The sequence below is a fragment of the Aotus nancymaae genome, unplaced genomic scaffold, assembly GCF_030222135.1.
Source record: "Aotus nancymaae isolate 86718 unplaced genomic scaffold, 86718_ANA_hifiasm-v0.15.2.pri h1tg000058l, whole genome shotgun sequence".
Lineage (NCBI taxonomy): Eukaryota > Metazoa > Chordata > Mammalia > Primates > Aotidae > Aotus > Aotus nancymaae.
The window spans coordinates 11,268,338-11,289,196 of NW_026988472.1; the positions used below are offsets into that span (position 1 = coordinate 11,268,338).

The 20,859-nt window shown below is 42.7% G+C and overlaps 1 protein-coding gene across 2 annotated transcripts in view; it reads left to right on the forward strand.

Annotated features, from left to right (window-relative positions):
- The window catches only part of SYN1 (synapsin I), a 49,568-nt gene that overhangs the window by 13,057 nt on the left and 15,652 nt on the right, over window positions 1–20,859 (forward strand). For both annotated transcript variants that reach the window (XM_012477381.3, XM_012477382.3), the window contains exons 4-5: window positions 1,255–1,411; window positions 1,569–1,658. In XM_012477381.3, coding sequence (XP_012332804.1) covers window positions 1,255–1,411; window positions 1,569–1,658 — 247 coding nt within the window. The remainder of the gene's footprint in view (window positions 1–1,254; window positions 1,412–1,568; window positions 1,659–20,859) is intronic.

Consider the following 20,859-nt stretch of genomic DNA (forward strand, 5'->3'; position numbering starts at 1 on the left):
AAAAAAAAAAAAAAAAAAAAGCGGCCAGGTACGGTAGCTCATGGTTGTAATCCCAGCACTTTGGGAGGCCAAGGCTGGTGGATCACCTGAGGTTGGGAGTTCGAGACCAGCCTGACCAACATGGAGGAACCCCGTCTCTACTAAAAATACAAAATTCAAAATTAGCTGAGTATGGTGGCACATGCCTTTAATCCCAGCTACTCGGGAGGCTGAGGCAGGAGAATCACTTGAACCTAGGAGGCAGAGGTTGCAGTGAGCCGAGATCATGCCATTGCACTCCAGCCTGGGCAACAAGAGCGAAACTTGGTCTCAAAAAAAAAAACAATAACCCTGGCCTTATGAACCTTACATTCTACTGTGAGATACACACAATACACAAATAAATAAATAAGAAAACGTAAAAGTGCTAAGAAAAAATATAGCAGTGGCCAGACATGGTGACTCACACCTGTAATCCCAGCACTTTGGGAAGCCAAGGTGGGTGGATCGCTTGAGCCCAGGAGTTCAAGACCAGCCTGGCCAACATGGTGAAACCCTGTCTCTACTAAAAATACGAAAATTAGCGAGGCATAGTAGCACGCGCTGTAGTCCCAGCTACTCGGGATGCTGAGGCAGGGAAATCACTTGAACCCAAGAGATGGAGGTTGCAGTGAGCTATAATCGCTCCAGCCTAGATGACAGAGCAACACTCTGTCTCAAAAAAGAAAAGAAAAGGAAAAAAAAAATATATATATATATATAGCACTAAAGCAAATGATGTAGCAATCGTTGGATGATGGTGGGGTCTGTAGTTGGGATAGGATGGCCTGGTTGCAGGAGAGACATTTCAGGAAAGACCTGAAGCCTCCTTCATGAAGGAGTGATCCATGCAGAGATCTAGCGGGAAAGTGCTTTAGACAGACAGAACAGCCTTTATAAAGGTCCTGAGGTTAGAATTCATTCTGGGCAGAACACTGAAGACAGCTGGCAGTCTGAGAGATTGTGACCAGGGAGTTGTCAGAGCTGTGTGGGTAAGGTGCAAGCTGACCTTGCTGCGAAGGGAACAGGTAGGAAAGGCTTAAAGGGGGTCACCAGGTGGGCAGAGGGTAGAAAGGGTGCACTAGGCAGAGGGAACAGCTTTGCACATGTGTGCAGAGGTGAAAAACCACTTTGCAATTTCTGGGAGCTATGGAGATTTAGAAACTTGGTCTTTGTTTTGAGAGTGATATGGAGCTTCTGGGGGAACTCTCAACACTCCTACCCCTGCCTCACTAGGTCTCTGAAGCCAGATTTTGTGCTGATCCGCCAGCACGCCTTCAGCATGGCACGCAACGGAGACTACCGCAGTTTGGTCATTGGGCTGCAATATGCTGGAATCCCCAGTGTTAATTCCTTGCATTCTGTCTACAACTTCTGTGACAAGCCCTGGGTGGTAAGTAACAGGAAGGATGCCACTGGCAGAGTGAATAGCTCATGCATGCATGTGGGAGCTTGAAACCACTCTGCGATTTGGGGGAAGTGAGGATGTTCAGAAGCTTAGAGGTTCCCGGTGAAGGACTCACTGACATCAGCTCTGTTGGTTCTCATAGTTTGCCCAGATGGTTCGACTGCACAAGAAACTGGGGACAGAAGAATTCCCTCTAATTGATCAGACCTTCTACCCCAATCACAAAGAAATGGTGAGTTTGGGGAAAATATAGTGGGTAGGAGGGAAGAGTCATAACTACTGCAATAATATTAAATATTGGTATGTTATCAGCAGTGTGATATCAAGAGCGTGGCTGCTGTGTGCAGGTGGAGGCAGAAGTTGCTTTGTGATAGGGTCTACCATAAATTTTCTAACGTTTACAAGGAAAACTAAATCATGATCCATTCCAATATCTATCAGATCCTGTTGTTCATGTTATCTATTTTTGCCATTATTAAAAACCTATTTCTAATGTGAATTGATAGAATTAATGTAATGAATCAGAATATATTACATATAGAAATCAAGTCATTATGACTAACATTGTCAAATATTCCTCCTGAAATTTTACTTATATTCAAATTAGGATTGCCAATAACATTTATCAATAGTAATGTTATAAATTCGGCCGGGCGCGGTGGCTTATGCCTATAATCCCAGCACTTTGGGAGGCCAAGGCTGGTGGATCACGAGGTCAGGAGTTCAAGACCAGCCTGGCCAAGATGGTGAAACCCCGCCTCTACAAAAAATACAAAAATTAGCTGGGTGTGGTGGCATACACTTGTAATCCCAGCTACTCAGGAGGCTGGGGCAGAAGAATCACTTGAACCCGGGAGGCGAAGGTTGCAGTAAGCTGAGATCGTGCCACTGCACTCCAGCCTGGGTGATAGAGTGAGATTCCATCTCAAAAAATAATAAATAATAAATAATAAATAAATTAAATTGTTTACAAATAGAAATTGAACTGTTGGTTACTATTATACAATATAATCACTAATATTACAAATTATCACTAATGCTATGTTATTGTTACTATTGTAAATTATGAGTACCTATGTTATGAATTAAATCATAGTTCCTAGTAAAAATTGAATAATCATTACTAATATCATCAAAGATTATTGCTGTTATTACCAATGATTATTGATATTACAAATTATGCTCTGATGTAAATTATAAGTACCTGTTTTGAATTATATTAGCATGGCATGCAATGGAGACTACCACAGTTTGGTCATTGGGCTACAATATGCCATAATAAAATATGCCGAATATTTAAATAATAGAAATTGAATTATCATTGCTAATTTCATCAAATATAACAACTAATATTACAATGTATTATAGTGTTACAAATTAAGTTCATTAGTATAAATGATTAGTACCTATGTTGTAAATTGTTATAATTATTTTTTAAAAAATTTAAACCCAAAATAGGAGGATCTCTCGAGCCCAGGAGTTTGAGAGCAGCCTGGGCATAGTGAGACCCCATCTCTACAAAAAATTCAAAAATTAGCATGGTGACATGTACCTGTAGTCCCAGCTACTTGGGAGGCTGAGGTGGGAGGATTGCCTGAGCCCTGGAGGTTGAGGCTGCAGTGAGCCATGATTGCACCACTGCACCCCATTCTGGGCAACAGAGTGAGACCCTGTCTCGAAACATTAAATAAATAAGTAAATAAAATTAAACCATTACTACAAACAGTGTAAAAATTGTTACAGATATAATTATTGCCAGTGTTAAGATCACTAATATAGACGATGAGTACCTGTGTTTTGAATTATCTTATAGTTCCTAATAGAAAAAATTACTAATATGGTTAACATTCTAACTGCTATTATAAAAAAATCACTAATATTAAAATTTTGATTACTGATATAAATTATGAGTACCATAGTTATGAATCAAATTTTAGTTACAAAGAGAAATTAAATAATTGTTACCAATGCCATCAAATTGTGTAAGTAATTTTGTCAATTTTTACAAATATTACAAAATTATGTTTACTCATGTAAATGATCATCACCAAATTTACGACTAAAATTACAATTAAATATCAATATTAACCCAACATTATCAACTTGATTAAATAAACATTGCTACTAATATTAGCAGTTCTTATCAGTATTACAAATCATGGTCACTGATAAACGTCAACAGTGTTATAAATTTAGTTTATTTACAGATAAAGATTGAATCTTTAGGTTTTTTGGGGTGTTTTTTTGTTTGTTTTTGAGATGGAGTCTCTCTCTGTCGCCGGGCTGGAGTACAATGGCACAATGTCAGCTCACTGCAAACCTCCACCTCCTGGGTTCAAGCGATTCTTCTGCCTCAACCTCCCAAGTAGCTGGGACTACAGGCACACACCACCATGCCCAGCTAATTTTTCTATTTTTAGTAGAGACAGGGTTTTAACATATTGGTCAGGATGGTCTCGATCTCTTGACCTCGTGATCCGCCTGCCTCGTCCTCCCAAAGTGCTGGGATTACAGGCATGAGCCACCATGCCTGGCCTGAATCATTAAAGAAACCCAATTTGTTTATTATTATTATTATTCTACATTCTTTGAGAGACAGTAGAGCAGAATGTGCTTAAGAGCATGAACTCTGTAAACAGAATTTCTGTATGAGAATCTTACCTCCACAACTTATTAACTGCTTAACACAGGAAAAGTTACTTAAACGCTCTGTACTCCAACTTATTCATCTGCAAAATGTAGATAATAATAGTTCCTGCCTTGTATAGTTGGTGTGAGAATTAAATTACTTAGTAAATGTAAAGTGTCTATAACAATGCATCTGGCGTATATTAACTGCTACTTAAGTGTTGACAAATTTCTCCTTCTGTTCTTAGTTGGTTGAGTACTTTTGTTGTGAAAGGATGTTGGATATTGTCAAATGCTTCTTTGTTTATTGACATGATTGTGTGGATTTTGTCCTTTATTCTGTGAATACAGTGTAGTAGATTGATTTTCATGCAAGTTGATGCATTCATAAGTTTGTTTGTGATGTGTCTAGGTGTAGACATTTGCATTCCTAGGCTAAACCTCACTTGGCCTTGGTATAAATCCTTTTTGTACGTTGTGAGATTCAGTTTGTGATTATTTTGTTAAGGATTATTGTATCTATAGTCATAAGAGACATTGCTCTGTGGTTTTCTTATGATGTCTTTGTCTGGTTTTGGTATCAGGATAATAAAGTCCCCATAGAATGAGTTGGACAGTGTTCCCTTTTCTTCTATTTTTGGAAAGGTCTTCTGAAGATTGGCATTAATTTTTTTTTTCTTTTTTTGAGACAGGGTCTTGCCATGTTACTCAGGCTGGTCTTGAACTCCTGGGCTCAAGCGATCCTCCTGCTTTGGCCTTCCAAACGGCTAGAATTACAGGCATGAGCCACCATGCCTGGCTGGCATTAATTCTTTTTAAATGTTTGGTAGAATTCAACAGTGAAGACGTCTGTTCCTGAGTATTTCTTCATAGGAAGTTTTTCTTATTCCTAATTCAATCTCTTCACTTGTTATAGGTCTATTCAGATTTTCTATTTCTTCTTGAGTCAGTTTTGGTAGTTTGTGTCTTTCTAGGGATTTGTCCATTTCGTCTAGGTTTTCTAACTTGTTGGCACATAATTGTTCACAGTATTCTCTTATAATACTTTTTGTTTCTGTAAGGTCAGTACTATGTCCACTCTTTCATTCCTGATTTTAGTAATTAGAGTTTTCTGCCTTTTTGTTTCTTAGTCTAAAGGTTTGTCAATTTTATTGATCTTTTCAAAGAACCAAATTTTTGTTGCATTAGTTTTTCTATTTTTAAAATTCTTTTTTTGTTTTCTCTGTGTGTGTGGTTTTTTTTTCTTTTTTCTTTTTTTGCAGAGTCTCACTGTCTTGCCAGGCTGGATCTTGGCTCACTGCAACCTCTGCCTTCTGGGTTCAAGCAATTCTCCTGCCTCAGCCTCTCAAGTAGCTGAGATTACAGGCGCGTGCCACCACACCCAGCTAATTTTTGTGTTTTTAGTAGAGACGGGGTTTCACCATGTTGGCCAGAATTGTCTTGATCCCTTGACCTTGTGATCTGCCCACCTTGGCCTCCCAAAGTTCTGGGATTATAGGTGTGAGCCACCGTGCCTGGCCTATTTTTAAAATTCTTTATGTCATTTATTTCCACTCTTATCTTTATTGCTTTTTTCCTTCTGCTTGCTTTAGACTTAGTTTGCTTTTCTTTTTCTAATTTCCTAGAAAAAATAGAGGATTAGGTTACTGATTTTTTTTTTTTTTTAATTGGAGTCTCACTCTGTTGCCCAGGCTGGAGTACAGTGGCGTGATCTTGGCTCACTGCAACCTGCACCTCCCTGGTTTGAGCAATTCACCTACCTCGGCCTCCCAAGTAGCTGGGATTACAGATGGCTAATTCTTGTATTTTTAGTAGAGATGGGGTTTCACCATGTTGGCCAGGCCACTATTGAATTCCTGACCTCATGATCTGCCCACTTTGGCCTCCCAAAGTACTGGAATTACAAGCATGAGCCACCATGCCTGGCCAGGTTATTGATTTTGATATCTTTCTTGTTTTTAGATATAGGCAGTTACAACTATGATTTTTCCTTTAAGCACCACTTTAGCTGCATCCCTTACATTTTGATATGTTGTGTGTTCCTTTTCATTCATCTCAGAGTATCTTCTAATTTCCCTTGTGATTTCTTCTTTGACCTATTGGTTATTTATGGTGTATCGCTTTCCACATATTTGTAAATTTTTCAAGTTTTCTTCTGTTTTTGATATCTAATTTCATTCCATTGTGGTCAGAGAACATATTTTGTATGATTTCAGTCCATTTCAATTTACTGAGATTTATTTTCTGGCTTAACATAGAGTCTGTCCTGGAGAATGTTCCATGTGCGCCGAAGAAGAATGTGTGTTCTGCCATTGTAGGGGGAAGTGTTCTATAGATGTCTATTAGGTCTAATTGGTTTATAGCATTATTCAAATCTTCCTTATTGGCCAGGCACAGTAGCTCATGCCTGTAATTCCAGCACCTTGGAAGTCTCAGGCAGATGGATCTCTTAAGTGTAGAAGTTCGAGACCAGCCTGGGCTACATGGCGAAACCCCATCTCTACAAAAAATAAAAATAAATAAATAATTTAAAAAAAATAGCCACATGGTGGCACATGCCTATAGTCCTGGCTATTCAAGAGGCTGAGGTGGGAGGATCACTTGAGCCCAGAAAGCAGAGGTTGCAGTGAGCTGAGATTGTGCTACTGCACTCCAGCCTGGGTGACAGAGTGAGACCACATCTCCAAAAAAATAACTTCCTTGTTAATTCCCTGTCTAGTTGTTTTATCCATTTCTTTAAGTGGGATATTGAAGTCTCAATCTATAATTGTTGAATTGTCTATTTCTGTCTCCAATTCTGCCTGTTTTTATTTCACATATTTTGTGCTGTGCTGTTAGGTGCATATATGTTTATCATTGTTAAATCTTCTTGATGGACTGACCATTTTATGATTATATAGTGTTTTTCATCCTCTGTGCCTTTTAACCCTTTACCATTTGCCATGAGAATACTCTCTGGTGGCACTTGCAGCTGCAGTGTTTACCCCAAGATAATTTTGCCACAAACTATCTCATTTTTATTATTATTTTCACATCACTCAAGTATATCGACTTTGGAAACAAAATACAACATTCTATTTATAGCATTCTGTTTTTAGGAGTGGCATTTCCATTTACAAAATATAGCAATTCTCAATTGCTGAAAACGTCAAATCCTAGAAAATGTAGTATTCCTACAAATGATGTTAACATTGTTCTTGAACAGTTGTTGGCTGAAGATTCATTTGATGAATCTGACTTTTCCAAAATAGACAATTCTGATGATTCAGATGATTCTGATGTTATTTCTGCTTAGAAATAACTCCAAGAAGAATTTTTATATTTTATTTTGACATTGAAAATCAGTCAGCTTTGCTTCAGCCTCAAAGAGCATGTTTATGAAAAATCAAGTAAGCACTGGCAGTGAGCTGCACTTTTTTTTCTAAGCAGGAAAAAGGTTAATTGCAGTGTTTAATTAACTTACATTATTGTAATTACTGATAGGTAGACTTTATGTTTGCAATTTTGCTATTTGTTTTCTATATCTTATTTTTTGTTTCCGCATTCCTCTATTAATGCCTTCTTTTATGTTAAACAGGTATTTTCTAGTGTATCACTTTTTATTTTTCTGTTGTTTGTTTCCTATGTCTTTTATTTATTTTTTTAATTTTTAAAATTTTTATATATATTTTTTGAGACAGGGTCTTGCTCTGTCACCCAGGCCAGAGTGCTGTGGTAGGAACATGGCTCACTGTAGCCTCAACCTCCTGGGCTCAAGCTACCCTCTTGCCTCAGCCTCCTGAATAGCTGGGACCACAGGCATAAGCCACTATGCCCAGCTAATTTAAATTTTTTTTTTTTTGAGACAGAGTCTTGCTCTGTCACCCAGGCTGGAGTACAGTGGCGTGCTCTCAGCACACTGCAACCTCTGCCTCCTGGTTTCAAGCAATTCTCCTGCCTCAGCCTCCCAAGTAGCTGGGATTACAGGTGCCCACCACCACACCCAGCTAATTTTTTTGTATTTTTAGTAGAGGCAGGGTTTCACCATGTTGGCCAGGCTGGTCTCGAACTCCTGACCTTGTGATCCACCCGCTCCGGCCTCCCAAAGTGCTGGGATTATAGATTTGAGCCACCACACCTGGCCAGTTTTTTATTTTTTTTATAGAGACAGGATCTTGCCATTTTGTCCATGCTGGTCTCAGACTCCTGAGCTCAAGTTATCCACCCGCCTTGGCCTCCCCAAGTGTTGTGACTATAGGCATGAGCCACTACACTTAGCTTATTTTTTTTTCTTATTTTTTAGTCATTTCCCTGAGTATTACAATTAACATCTTTATATATTACTCCTGTTAGAATTAATACCAAATTAAGCTCAGTAATACAAAGAAATTGCCTCGATATAACTTTATTCCCTCATCCCTCCTTTGTGCTATTATTATCAAACAAATTACATCTTTACACATTGTGTGCCCATGAACATAGAGTTATAGTTATTGCTTTATGCCTTGTCTTTTAAATCAAATAGGAGGAAAAAAGTGTTACAAGCAAAAAAAATGCATTTATACTGTCTTTTATATTTACCTATGTAGTTAACTTTACAGGTGCTATTTATTTCTTTATGTAGATTTGCATTATTATCTAGTATCATTTTATTTCACCCTGAAGGACTCCCTTTAGCATTTCTTGTAGAAATGTGCTAGTGTTGAATTATCTCAGCTTTTGTTTATCTGTGAATGTCTTAATTTTGCCTTCATTTTTGAAAGATAATTTTGCTGGATGTAGTATTCTTGTTTGGCAGTGTTTTTCTTTCAGTACTTTGAATATGTTGCCCTACTACCTTCTGACTTCAAGATTTCTAATGAGAAATTAGCTGCTAATCCTACTGAGGATTCCTTGCATATGATGAGTTACAGTTACTTTTCTCTTACTACTTTCAAGATTCTCTCTAACTTTAGCTTTTATAAATTTGTTTATAATGTGTCTGGGTGCATATCTCTTTGAATTTATCTTAGTTGGAGTTTAGTGCACTTCTTGAATGCATAGATTAATGCTTTAAATCAAATTTGGGGGATTTTTAGCCATTATTCCTTCAAATAGTCATTCTTGCACCTTTTTTTCTCTCTTTCCCCTCTCCCTTTGGGACTTGCATTATATGGGTGTTTATATGCTTGATGGTGTTCCACAGACCTCTAGGACTGTGTTTATTTTGTTTGCTTTTCTTCTTTCTCTTCCTCAGATTGGATTATCTCACCTGACCTGTCCTCAAATTCACTTATTCTTTACTCTGCCAGCTCAAAGCTACTGTTGATCCCCTCTAGTGAATTTTTCATTTCATTTATTATGCTTTTTATCTCCAGAATTTCTCTCTCTCTCTCTCTCTTTTTTTAAGATGGAGTTTCACTCTTGTCACCCAGGCTAGAGTGCACTGGTGCAATTTCGGCTCACTGCAACCTCCACCTCCCAGGTTCAAGTGATTCTCCCGCTTCAGCCTCCAGAATAGCTGGGATTACAGGCACACACCACCACACCTGGCTAATTTTTGTATTTTTAGTAGGGAGGAGGTTTCACCATCTTGGCCAGGCTGGTCTCGAACTCCTGACCTCAAGTGATCCCACCTTGGCCTCCCAAAGTGTTGGGATTACAGGAGTGAGCCACCGCACCCGGCCCAGAATTTCTTTTCATATAATTTCTCTTTATATACTCTCTACTTATTAGGATACCATTTTATCCTTTTTTAAAGTTCTTTAAACATAGTTTCCTTTAGTTCTTTGAAAATGTTAAAAATCACTGACTTACAGTTTTTGCCTATTAAGTCTAACATCTGGGTTTCCTCAGGAACAGTGTTTGCTTTTTTTCCCTGTGTTTGGGCCACACTTTTTTGTCTCTGCATCTCTCGTAATTTTTGTCCAAAACTGGACATTTAAATAATATAATGTGGCAATTCTGGAAATCAGATTCTCCCTCCTCTTCAGGGTTTGTTTTTGTTGCTTTGTTTTGTTTTGTTTTTAGTGACTTTCCTGAACTAATTCTGTAAAGCCTGTGTTCTTTGTCATGTGTGGCCACCTAAGTCTCTGCTCCATTAGCTTAGTGGTCAGCTAATGATTGGACAGATATTTATTTAAATCACCTGAAACCAGTAAGTCTCCCAGACTTTGCTGGTGGACTCTGTGTGCATGGCATGTCGGAGTGTGCCTTTAATCCAAAGGCAGTCTGTTTACAACTTTGCCTTATCATTCATTTCCTGCTTGTGCAGAGTTTTGAAGTCAGGAGATCCTAGGCATACGTACAGCCTTATGTATATTTGTGGTTTTCTAGATTCCCAGGCATATGTCAGAGTTTTTTAAAGCCTGATAATGGACTGATAATGATTATTACAGACTTTCCTTTTAAGTTTTCTTGATAAGCTTGTTGTTTGTCCTAAATGTTATCACTGCTGTGTTAAACAGTTGCTGCTAATTGCTTCTGAAAAGCACCCTCAGAGAAAGCTGTTTATACCAGATGAGCCCCATGAGTGGAGTATTCCAGGAAAGTCCCAGACAGATCAAATAAAGAGAGTTCTCCGAAAATGAGGCTTTGGAGGAAGTCCAACCCTGTTCGGCCTCCTCCAATGGTTGCTAGTCTGCTAGTTTTCACTGGGATTGCAGGACTGTTGGTTTTCAAGGCTCTTGTGGAAGTAGGGAGAAGAGGATGTGTACAGGAGAAGTTCAAACGCCACAAAGTTTCCTGTTGTTACCAAGATTCAGCCATTTTCTTGAAAACAAAAACAAAACAAAAAAAAAACGCTTTCTGAATTGTAAACCTTGGTCAATTTCCAAAGTTCTGATAAGTTTGTTTTGACAATTTTTGCCAGTGTTTCTCACTGCTTTTAAGTAGGAGAGGATTTTCATAGGCTTTTACATTTCTGCTGACATCACCTCCAGGCATATCTTGTTCTTTCCCAGCCGTAGCACTAAGGTAATAGAATTTCAAAGCCAAGATCTGGGAGCTAGATTTACTCATTGCTACTAGAATGTTCTTGCTTCAACTCTGGAAATCAGATTCTCTCCCCTCCTCAGGATTTGTTTTGCCCTCTTATTGTACAGAGCTAAGACATTTCATTTATGTATATATAATTTCATATATATGTGTATATATAAAATTTTATATATGTGTGTGAGTAGAAGAATCAAACTTTTTTCTTCTGCTCTCACAACACAATGTGTGGAGGTTTCTACACACACACACACACACACCAAGCAAGCAATTAATTCTGCAGCAAATTAATATACCAGCTGCATGTCCTGCAATTCACTTCTGACATGATCTACCTGGAGGATAGCATCAGATCACACAGGTCAAGGATGCAGTCCCATAAGACTAAGCTCTACTTCCAATGCTGATGGCAAGCCCCTGGTTATTTTACCTGTGGTTCTGACCAACTAGCTATAAATCGGGGTCCACGACCCTCTCCTCAGATTCAATTAGTTTGCTAGTGTGGCTCACAGAACTCAGGAAATTATTTACATGTTTGAGTCCAGGAGTTCAAGACCAGTCCAGCCATGATTGGTTTATATGAACATGATTGGTTTATTATAAAGAGTATTACATTACAAAGGATACAGATAAAGAGATGCAGAGGATGAAGCATGTGGGAAAGAGCACAGAGCTTCCATGCACCACCCCCAGGTAGCCACCCTCCAGGAACCCCACATGTTTGGCTATCCAGAAGCTCTTCATCCTCTTCAGCCCTCCATGGAGACTTCATTGCATAGGCACGATTTGTAACTGTGTAGAAATGTGATGGGAAAAACAGAGTCTGATCTTGTACTAACAGATTGAATGGGGAAACCCAGCCAGGCCTGTCTGTTCAGAGTCTTAGACTCTCTCTGCAACATCCCTTCCTCCTGGGTATTGGGCAGGACCCTTTCTGAAAGGGAGGTCTATTTCTTTTTCCCGAGACAGAGTCTTACTCTGTTACTCTGTTGCCCAGGCTGGAGTGTAGTGGTGTGATCTCGGCTCACTGCAACCTCCACTTCCCGAGTTCAAGAGATTCTCTTGCCTCAGCCTCCCAAGTAGCTGGGACTACAGGTGTCCGTCACCACACCTGGCTAAATTTTTTGTATTCTTGTTAAAGAAGGGGTTTCACCATGTTGGCCAGGCTGCTTCAAACTCCTGGCCTCAGGTGATCCACCCACCTCGGCCTCCCAAAGTGCTGGGATTACAGGCGTGAGCCACTGCACCCAGCCTTTTTTCTTTTTTCTTCCTTTTTTTTTTTTTTTTGAGATGGAATCTGACTCTGTTGCCCAGGCTGAAGTGAAGTGGCGTGATCTCGGCTCACTGCAACCTCTGCCTCCTGGGCTCAAGCAACCCTCCCACCTCAGCCTCCTGAGTAGCTGGGACTACAGGTGTGTGCCACCACACCTAGCTAATTTTTTGTATTTTTGATAGAGATGGAGTTTCACCATGTTGCCCAGGCTGCTCTCAAACTCCTGAGCTCAAGCGATCTACCTGCCTTGGCCTCCCAAAGTGCTAGGGTTACAGGCATGAGCCACTATGCCTGGTAATGTTGATTTAATTTTATATTTTTAAATGTAAGACATTAGCATGGTTCTAAAAGCCAAAATATAAAAAAGGCATCCACATATAAAATAGAGAAACCTAGATGAAAATAAATAATTTTCTGGGGAAACACAGTTTACCAAAATTGACCCCATTAGAGGTTAACAAACCAATTTCCATCAAAGAAGTAGAGAAAGTTATTAAGGAACTGCCCCATAAAAAAGTATCAGGCCAAGATGATTTCACAGGGGAATTCCACTGAAGTGCTAGAGACCAGTTAATGCCAATGGCCACATGAATTGTTCCACAGAATGGACAATGAAGACAAACTTCCATATTATCTTTCTAAAGCAATTATAACATTAATAGCACAAAGAAAAGCAGAGACTGGGTCCAGTGGCTCACACCTATAATCCCAGCATTTTGCGAGGCCAAGGTGATTGGATCACTTGAGATCAGGAGTTTGAGACCAGCCTGACCAACATGGTCAAACCTCATCTCTACTAAAAATATAAAAATTAGCTGGGTGTGGTGGTGCACGCCTGTAGTCCCAGCTACTCTGGAGGCTGAGGCAGGAGAATAACTTGAACGCAGGAGGCAGAGGTTGAGTGACGGGAGATTGCACCACTGCACTCCAGCCTGGGTGATAGAGTGAGACTTAGTCTCAAAAAAAAAAGCATAGATCATTTTTACTATAAATATCAATGCAAAAACCCCAAATAAAATATTAGCAAACAAATTCAAAACCACATTAAGGGTGAGCATGGTGGCTCACGTCGTAATTTCAACACTTTGGAAGGCCAAGGCAGGAGGATCACTTGAGCCCAGGAGTTCAAGAACAACCTGGTCAACATGGTGAAACCCCATCGCTACAAAAAAAAAAAAAAAAAAACCCACAAAAAATTAGCCAGACATGGTAGCTAGCGTGCCTTTGTAGCACCAGCTACTCAGGGAAGCTGAGGCGGGAGGATCACTTAAGTCCAGGAGTTTGAGGCTGCAGTGAGCCATGATCCCGCCACTGCACTCCAGCCTGGGTGACAGAGACCTTGTCTCAAAAAATAAAAATAAAAAAGAATGCAGTAACAGCAGAACATGAAATCAACATGCAGAAATCAGTAGTTTTTATATACACAAGTAACCAGATAGAAGATAAAATAGAAGAGAAAACATTTACAATAACAACCAAAAAAACCATAAAATATTTTGGGATAAGATCAACAAGGGATGTACAAAGTGATATGAGGAAAAGTTTGAAACACTCCTGAAAGACACAGAGGTAGTCTTAGGCAGATGGAAAGACATTCCTTGTTCTTAGATAAAATGAATTAACATCGTGAAGATGGCAGTTCACCTTCTCAGGTCCTTATTTAATTTATACATTTAATATGATTCCCAAAAATAGACCTACAAACTTATATCTAGAGCTAGATGAGTTGATAGGAAAGTTCGTATGAAAAAGCAAACATGCAAGAAAAACTAGGAAAACCCTGAAAAAGAAAAGTGACAATAGGGACTCATACTCCCAGCCCACAGGGAGTCTGATGCCTCTGCCACCAGACATATTACAAAGATTTTATCTTATTTATTTATTTGAAACAAAATCTTGCTCTGTTGCCCAGGCCAGAGTGCAGTGGCACCATCATAGCTCACTGCAGCCTCGACCTCCTAGATTCCTTTCACCTCAGCCTCCTGAGTAGCTATGATTACAGGTGCATGTATAGCTAATTTTTTTATTGTTTATTTTGCAGAGGCAGAGTCTTGCTATGTTGCCTAGGTTGATCTCAAACTCCTGGCCTCAAGCAGTCCTCCTGACTTGGCCTCCCAAAACTCTGGGATTACAGGCGTGAGCCACCATGCCCAGCCTGAAGCTTTTATAATTTAAATACTGTGATGCTGACCTGTGAATAGACAGGCTGACAGATTGAAGGAAGAAAAGCAAAAGTCCAGGTATAGATCCATGTACATATGGAAGTTTAGTGTATGATCAAAGTAGTGACTCAAGTCACTAGAGCAAAGAGGGACTTTTTAGTGAAGTTTCATTTTTGCCATCTAAATTCTTCATTCATCTGAAATTGATTTTCATATACAGTGTGAAAGAGGTAGGGATTGAGTTCATCTTTTTCCTTATAGGTAAGCCTTTGTCACCCACTGAGCTTGTATGCCACCTCTGTCGTATATATACTAACTTTTTTTTTTTTTTTGAGATGGGTTCTTGCTCTGTTGCCCAGGCTGGAGTGCAGTAGCACGATCTCAGCTCACTGCAGCCTCCGCCTCCCAGGTTCAAGCGATTCTCTCACCTCAACCTCCCAAGTAGCTGGGATTACAGGGGTGTACCACCACACCCAGTTAACTTTTGCATTTTTAGTAGAGACAGGGTTTTACCATGTTGGCTAAGCTGTTCTCAAACTCCTGACCTCAGATGATCACCCGCCTTGGCCTCCCAAATTGCTGGGATTACAGGCATGAGCCACCGCCCCCGGCCTATACTAACATTTTATATATTTGTCCTGCAGTTTCAGAACTCTCTTCTATTCCATTGGCTACTTTCTGTATGCCTGTACCAAAGCCACACTACCTTAATAAGCTACCTTTTTCTCATTAATTCCTGGTGCCTGGTAGGGCAGCAGCACCTCCTGGCTGTTTTGTAACTATGTAGAGGTACTGTTGTCAGGGACAGAGAGAACAGGACTTGAGAAGCCAGGAAGAAGACAGAGTCAAGGATGGGTAACAGAGGGCGGGCAGCAGAGGCATTAGAGTCCCCGCAGGCCAGCTTGCCACCGGGTTTTCCCCTTTGTTTCCCAGCTCGCTGTGTAGCATGGAGGGAATTTGTAGGAATGGTACTTAGAAGGCTTGGTGGGAAAGTTGCCCAGCCTCCATCATGTGGTGGGAGACATGTGCTGGGGACTCTGGGACCGATACCCCGTCTTCCCATCCAGGTCACAGGCTGCCAGGAACACTCTGAAGGCTGCTCAGCTCCACTCTGTCTAAATAGTCACCACTGGGGCAGGGGAGACATGAGAAGACCTGTTAAGCAGTTTAACTTCTCTTCACCCCACCTTCCCTCTCCTGGTCATGGCTACCTGGTAATGCAGACTTGGGGAAGAGCTGCTGTCCCAATGGGGAATGGCCCTCCCTTGCCGCTGCCACTCAGGTGCAGCAGTATTTATGGAAGGCTCATGATGTGACAGGTGGAGTCCAACCCCAAGGCCTTCTCTGGGCCCAGGATTCACAGTCCCTGTGGGGTAAAGAAAGAAAAGGGGGCTCTGAGGTATGAATCACCAGGGTCAGGGATTTGGGAGTTGTGTGAAGGAGAGAGGGCAGGAGTGAGCAAGGAACTGAAGGAGGGTGCAGCAGGGATATGTCACTAGGGTGGGGGGTGTCTTTTGGGGGCCAATTTTTTTTTTGAGACAGAGTCTCGCTCTGTCTCCAGGCACCAGGCTGGAGTACAGTGGCGCGATCTGAATTCACTGCAACCTCCACCTCCCGGGTTCAAGCAATTCTCCTGCCTCAGCCTCCCGAGTAGCCAGGACTACAGGCATGCACCGCAACGCCCAGCTGATTTTTTGTATTTTAGTAGAGACCGGGTTTCACTATGTTGTCCAGGATGGTCTCAATCTCTTGATCTTGTGATCCGCCCGCCTCGGCCTCCCAAAGTGTTGGGATTATAGGCATGAGCCCCCGCACCTGGCCTTGAGGGCCAATTTTATTGAGATATATCAAGTTCAGCAAATGGGGACATATCCTAAGTGTACAGCCCTTTGATGTTCACAAAGTGAGCATACTCTTGTCACCTGCACCCAGATCAAGAAACAGAACATGACCAGAACTCCGGCACAGTTAGAAGTTGGTGGTTGTTGATGGGGCACAGTGGCTCATGCCTGTAATCCCAGCTCTTTGGGAGGCCAAGGCAGGAAGATCGCTTGAGCCCAGGAGTTCAAGACCAGCCTGGGCAACATGGCAAAACCCCATCTTTACTAAAAATTGAAAAATTAGCCAGGTATGGTGGTACGTACCAGCAGTTCCAGCTACTTGGGAGGCTTGGCTGGGAGGATCACTTGAGCCAGGGAGGTTGAGGCTGCAGTGAGCCATGATCACACTATTGCACTCAGCCTGGGCAACAGAGGGAGAATCTGTCTCAAAAAAAAAAGTTGGTGGTCTTCAAGAGGGTTGGGGCAGTAGATGGGGGAGGTTGATGGGCTTAGGGAGGTTTATACGTTTGAGGAAGGTAGAGAGTCACCAGCTCACTGTGGCTGAGTAGAAGTGTGAGTCCAGTGCAGGAATCTGTCACATATAAAGATTCAATAGCAGAGCTCGGGTCACACCGGAGAAAGCAGTCAAGTTTGTGCTTCATGTTCTTCTTGCCAGTGCTCAGAGAAGCACATGTTCCCACAGAGATTGTGCAAGGTTGGTGTTCAGGTATGCAGCTTTGCCAGAGAGCGGGAGACAGGGAAGCCCCTGGAGGTGGCTTAGTCACTGCACTGCTTCACATGCTTCTCATAGCTTCCACTCCTAGGGCTTGATAGTAGGGAAGATGCAGGTGGAGCCTGGTGGCCCACACCTGTAATCCAGCACTTTGGGAGGCTGAGGTGGGAGGATCGCTTGAGCCTAGGAGTTCCAGACCAGCCTGGGCAACATGATGAAACCTTGCCTCTACAAAAAATTAGCTGGGCATAGTGCCATGTGCCTGTAGTCCCAGCTACTTGGGAGGCTGAGGTGGGAGGATCGCTTGAGCCCAGGAGGTTGAGGTTGCAGTGAGCCATGATTGCACCACTGCACTCCAGCCTGGGCAACAAAGTGAGACTGTCTCCAAATAAATAGATAAAAATAAATAAATAAAACTGTTTTACAAAAGAGTAGGGAATATGTAGAAGGAGCAAGGAATAGGAAGTAGGCAACAGGAACAAGGAGCAGGGATAGGAAGAAGTGGGAGAGCAAAAAGCAGGAAGAACATGGGCGAGCCGGAACACACAGGGGACACCTGTGGCTGCGGGAGTCCCTGAGGGACCCACTCAAGGCCCTGTCGCATCCTTTCTTATAAGTCAAGAAGCCCTTTCTGGGTTCCTCCCTGAGCCCCTTCCAACAATGCACCCCTCCATCTCACAGAGCACAGACTTCTATCCCTCAAAGGGCCTGGAGGGACAGTGGCCATGCCCTGAGGACCAGTGTAGCACGATCATATGTCCCTTAGATAGGACATACTATGATCCGCAGGTCTCAAAGACTCAGAGCACTCTGGACTGGGGACAGAATTTGCTGTGGCAGGCTGAAGTTGGGAACATAGTATTGTGGGGCCAGGGGTTCTTCGTGGGGAGAATGCTCCAGGGATGGGGACTTTTGGTTCTAGGGTGGTGCAGAGGGAGACCTGAGGGTGAGGAGTCCACACATGGTGGGGACAGGTTGGCTGACCTGCCATCTGGAATCTCTAAAGGGGAACCTTTCCTCATGGTGTTGCCACAGTTGTGGGTGGGCGTGTAGATGGATCTAACCACATTGCTCTTTTTTTTCAGGTGCTTCTATGAGTTACAGGTTCAGGACTCCACTAGGAACCTGGATTATCTGTGGGGGAGGAAGAGAGAGGGACACTGGGACTGAGGAACATTTATGGGGTGAAGAGCTGGAATCTTAGTATCACATCAGTAGCTTTTGGGTCTCAGAGACCTACCCCATTCCTTCAGGCAAAGCAGGGTCAGGGGCTTGTATTTTGGTGAGGAGACTGGTGTGGGGGAGAGATGGACATTAAATTATTGCTACTAATCATACACATTATTTCCAGTATTGTATATTATCATGCCTAATATCAAACATTGTTTGCAATATTATAAATCACTACTAAAGTTATAAGTTCAATTATAGTTTTCATAACTACTCTTAATAACTAACGCTTATAAGTGCTATATGTGTAGCACTGTTCCAAGTACTTGACATATACAACCTCATTTAATATGGACATTGTCCCTGTGAGTTAGGCCTTCTTTTTATCCCTATTTTACAGATACAGGAAGTGAGGCTCAGAGAGGTAATATGATTTCTTCAAGGACACAGAGCTAAGACATGGCAGAGGCAGGATTTGAAGGCAGACAATCTGGCTCCAGAGTTCCTGCCTTTTTTTATTTTTTTCTGAGACAGAGTCTTGCTCTATACCCTAGTCTGGAGTGCAGTGGCATGATCTCTGCAACCTCCACCTCCCCGGTTCAAGCGATTCTTGTGCCTCAGCCTCCCAAGTAACCGGGACCACACGCATGTGCCATCATGTCTGGCTAATTTTTGTATTTTTAGTAGAGACGGGGGTTTCACCATGTTGGCCAGGCTGATCTCGACCTCCTGACCTCAAGTGATCCACCTGCCTCAGCTTCCCAAAGTGCTGGGATTACAGGCGTGAGCCACTGCACCTGGCCCATTTCCTGTGTTTTGACCCCCTCAAAAATATCCAAGGGGCAAAGACACCCCATAAACATCCTCCAACCCCAGCACAGACCACTGAAAGATTCTGGGCTGGGACTGTGACACCCATGTTTTAGGAAGAAGGACTGAGCCTCGGGTAAGAGAAGAACTGGCCCCCAGGCTTCCCACTGAGGTGGGTCCCATGCTGCATACCGCACTTGACTGTGACCCCTACAAGCTTCCTCTCAGCTGTCACAGAGTCTCTCCCAAACAGAGATTCACCCATAGACACCCTGAATGCTGGGGATGGAGGGTGCTCATTTGACTCATTTTAATGGATGTTCTACAAGAGCAGTGGGGAATGTGATGAGCCCAGGGCTATGGATCCTGCCAGGAGCTCATGACAGGTCTCAGTGGGAGGTAGCCTCATCTGCTGTTCTGGACTCTGTGTCCCCTGAGGCACCGGTCCTCCCTGTCCATGCTTGCACTTGGCAAAGGGCTGACCTGCACACTGGCTTCCATCCTTCCCCTGCTACTTCACTGTTCCCCCCAGGGGTTGGAAGAGCTGAGGACTTAGGAAATGGGCCCTGAGGCTAGGAGCACCTTAAGAGTGCAGATAGTGGATGCTAAGGTTTGGTGAATTGCCAGGAGCGGTCAAGCTCTTGCAGGCAGCTGAGAGAACATTGATAAGGTCACCAGGCCAAACCAGGGCCCAGGCCCTTCCGTTACAGTTGTGCCCATCAGCAAACGCTGCGGTTGGTCCCCTTCAGCGGACAAGATTCAGACCCTCCAGGGGCATAACCAACGTGTAGATGTTGATGTAGAAATTGTAGCTGCGTGCACATTCCCTGCTCAAGTACTGTGTGTTCGAAATCTGCCCATTCCCATTGGGACATAATTTGGGCCATGGGGTAATCTACCAGGAGTGTAAAAGGCTCTGGGACAGGACCACAGAGGATTCAGAGGACTGTGCTTGGTGACCTAGATGCCCTGGAGGACCCCCAAATTCCCTCTCATCAGAGTACCCACTGCTCTTACCTGGGTTCTTATTGGTAAGAGCAGTGGGTACTCTGATGAGAGGGAATTTAGGGGTCATTTTCTTTACCAAAGGAGATATATTGCGGCCCTTTTCAAGCAGGTTCAGGTCAGCAGGACACAGGTGCTCCATTGAATGTTTGCAGCAGTCTGAATTTCTAATTTCCAAGGGCCTCACTTGAGTCAAGACCTTTGGAGTATGAGGGGCAGGAGCCAGGGACTGGACCCAGCTGTGGGAGCAGGAACGCCTCAGAGTGGAGTATTTGGAGGGTCTGTCATTCAGATTTTCTAGGGGAAGGATGATCCAGAAAGTGAGGGTCGAGTCTAGAGACCTTAGTTTGGGCGAGGGGACAGCTGGGTTGAGGGAGGTGTGTGGAGGGTATGGGCTAGCATTTCTGACTGGCCTTGATTTTGAACCCTACCTGCATTTCATTGCTGTCAGTATTTCCTTCCAAGTTGGTCAGAGGGGTGAGGGGAGAAGTAGGGGAGGCAAGAGGAGGGCAGAGCTTGGGGATTTTGAGCTCATACCTTCTATCCATCCCACCTCTCCTCTGCCCCAAACAGCCCCTTCCAAGGAATGCCCTGCAGCGGTGGCTGGGAAGCCAGGGCCACCCCTTCTTCCCAAGTACCCAGCTGGTTACTGTGGGACTCTGGGTGCCCTGGGTCCCCTTTCACTTAAGTCAAACTCATGGTACAAAACCTGAGAGCAGGGACAGTAACACACGTTTGGATGGGGCATCCTCACTGGACAATATCAGGACTGTGCTTGAGGCAACGAGAGCCACTTGCCAATTGGTAGGGCATTTGTCAGTGACTTTGTCTGGCAAGATGTGTGAATAGGGAATTTCCAATAAGGCAGTGATTTGTCAGCT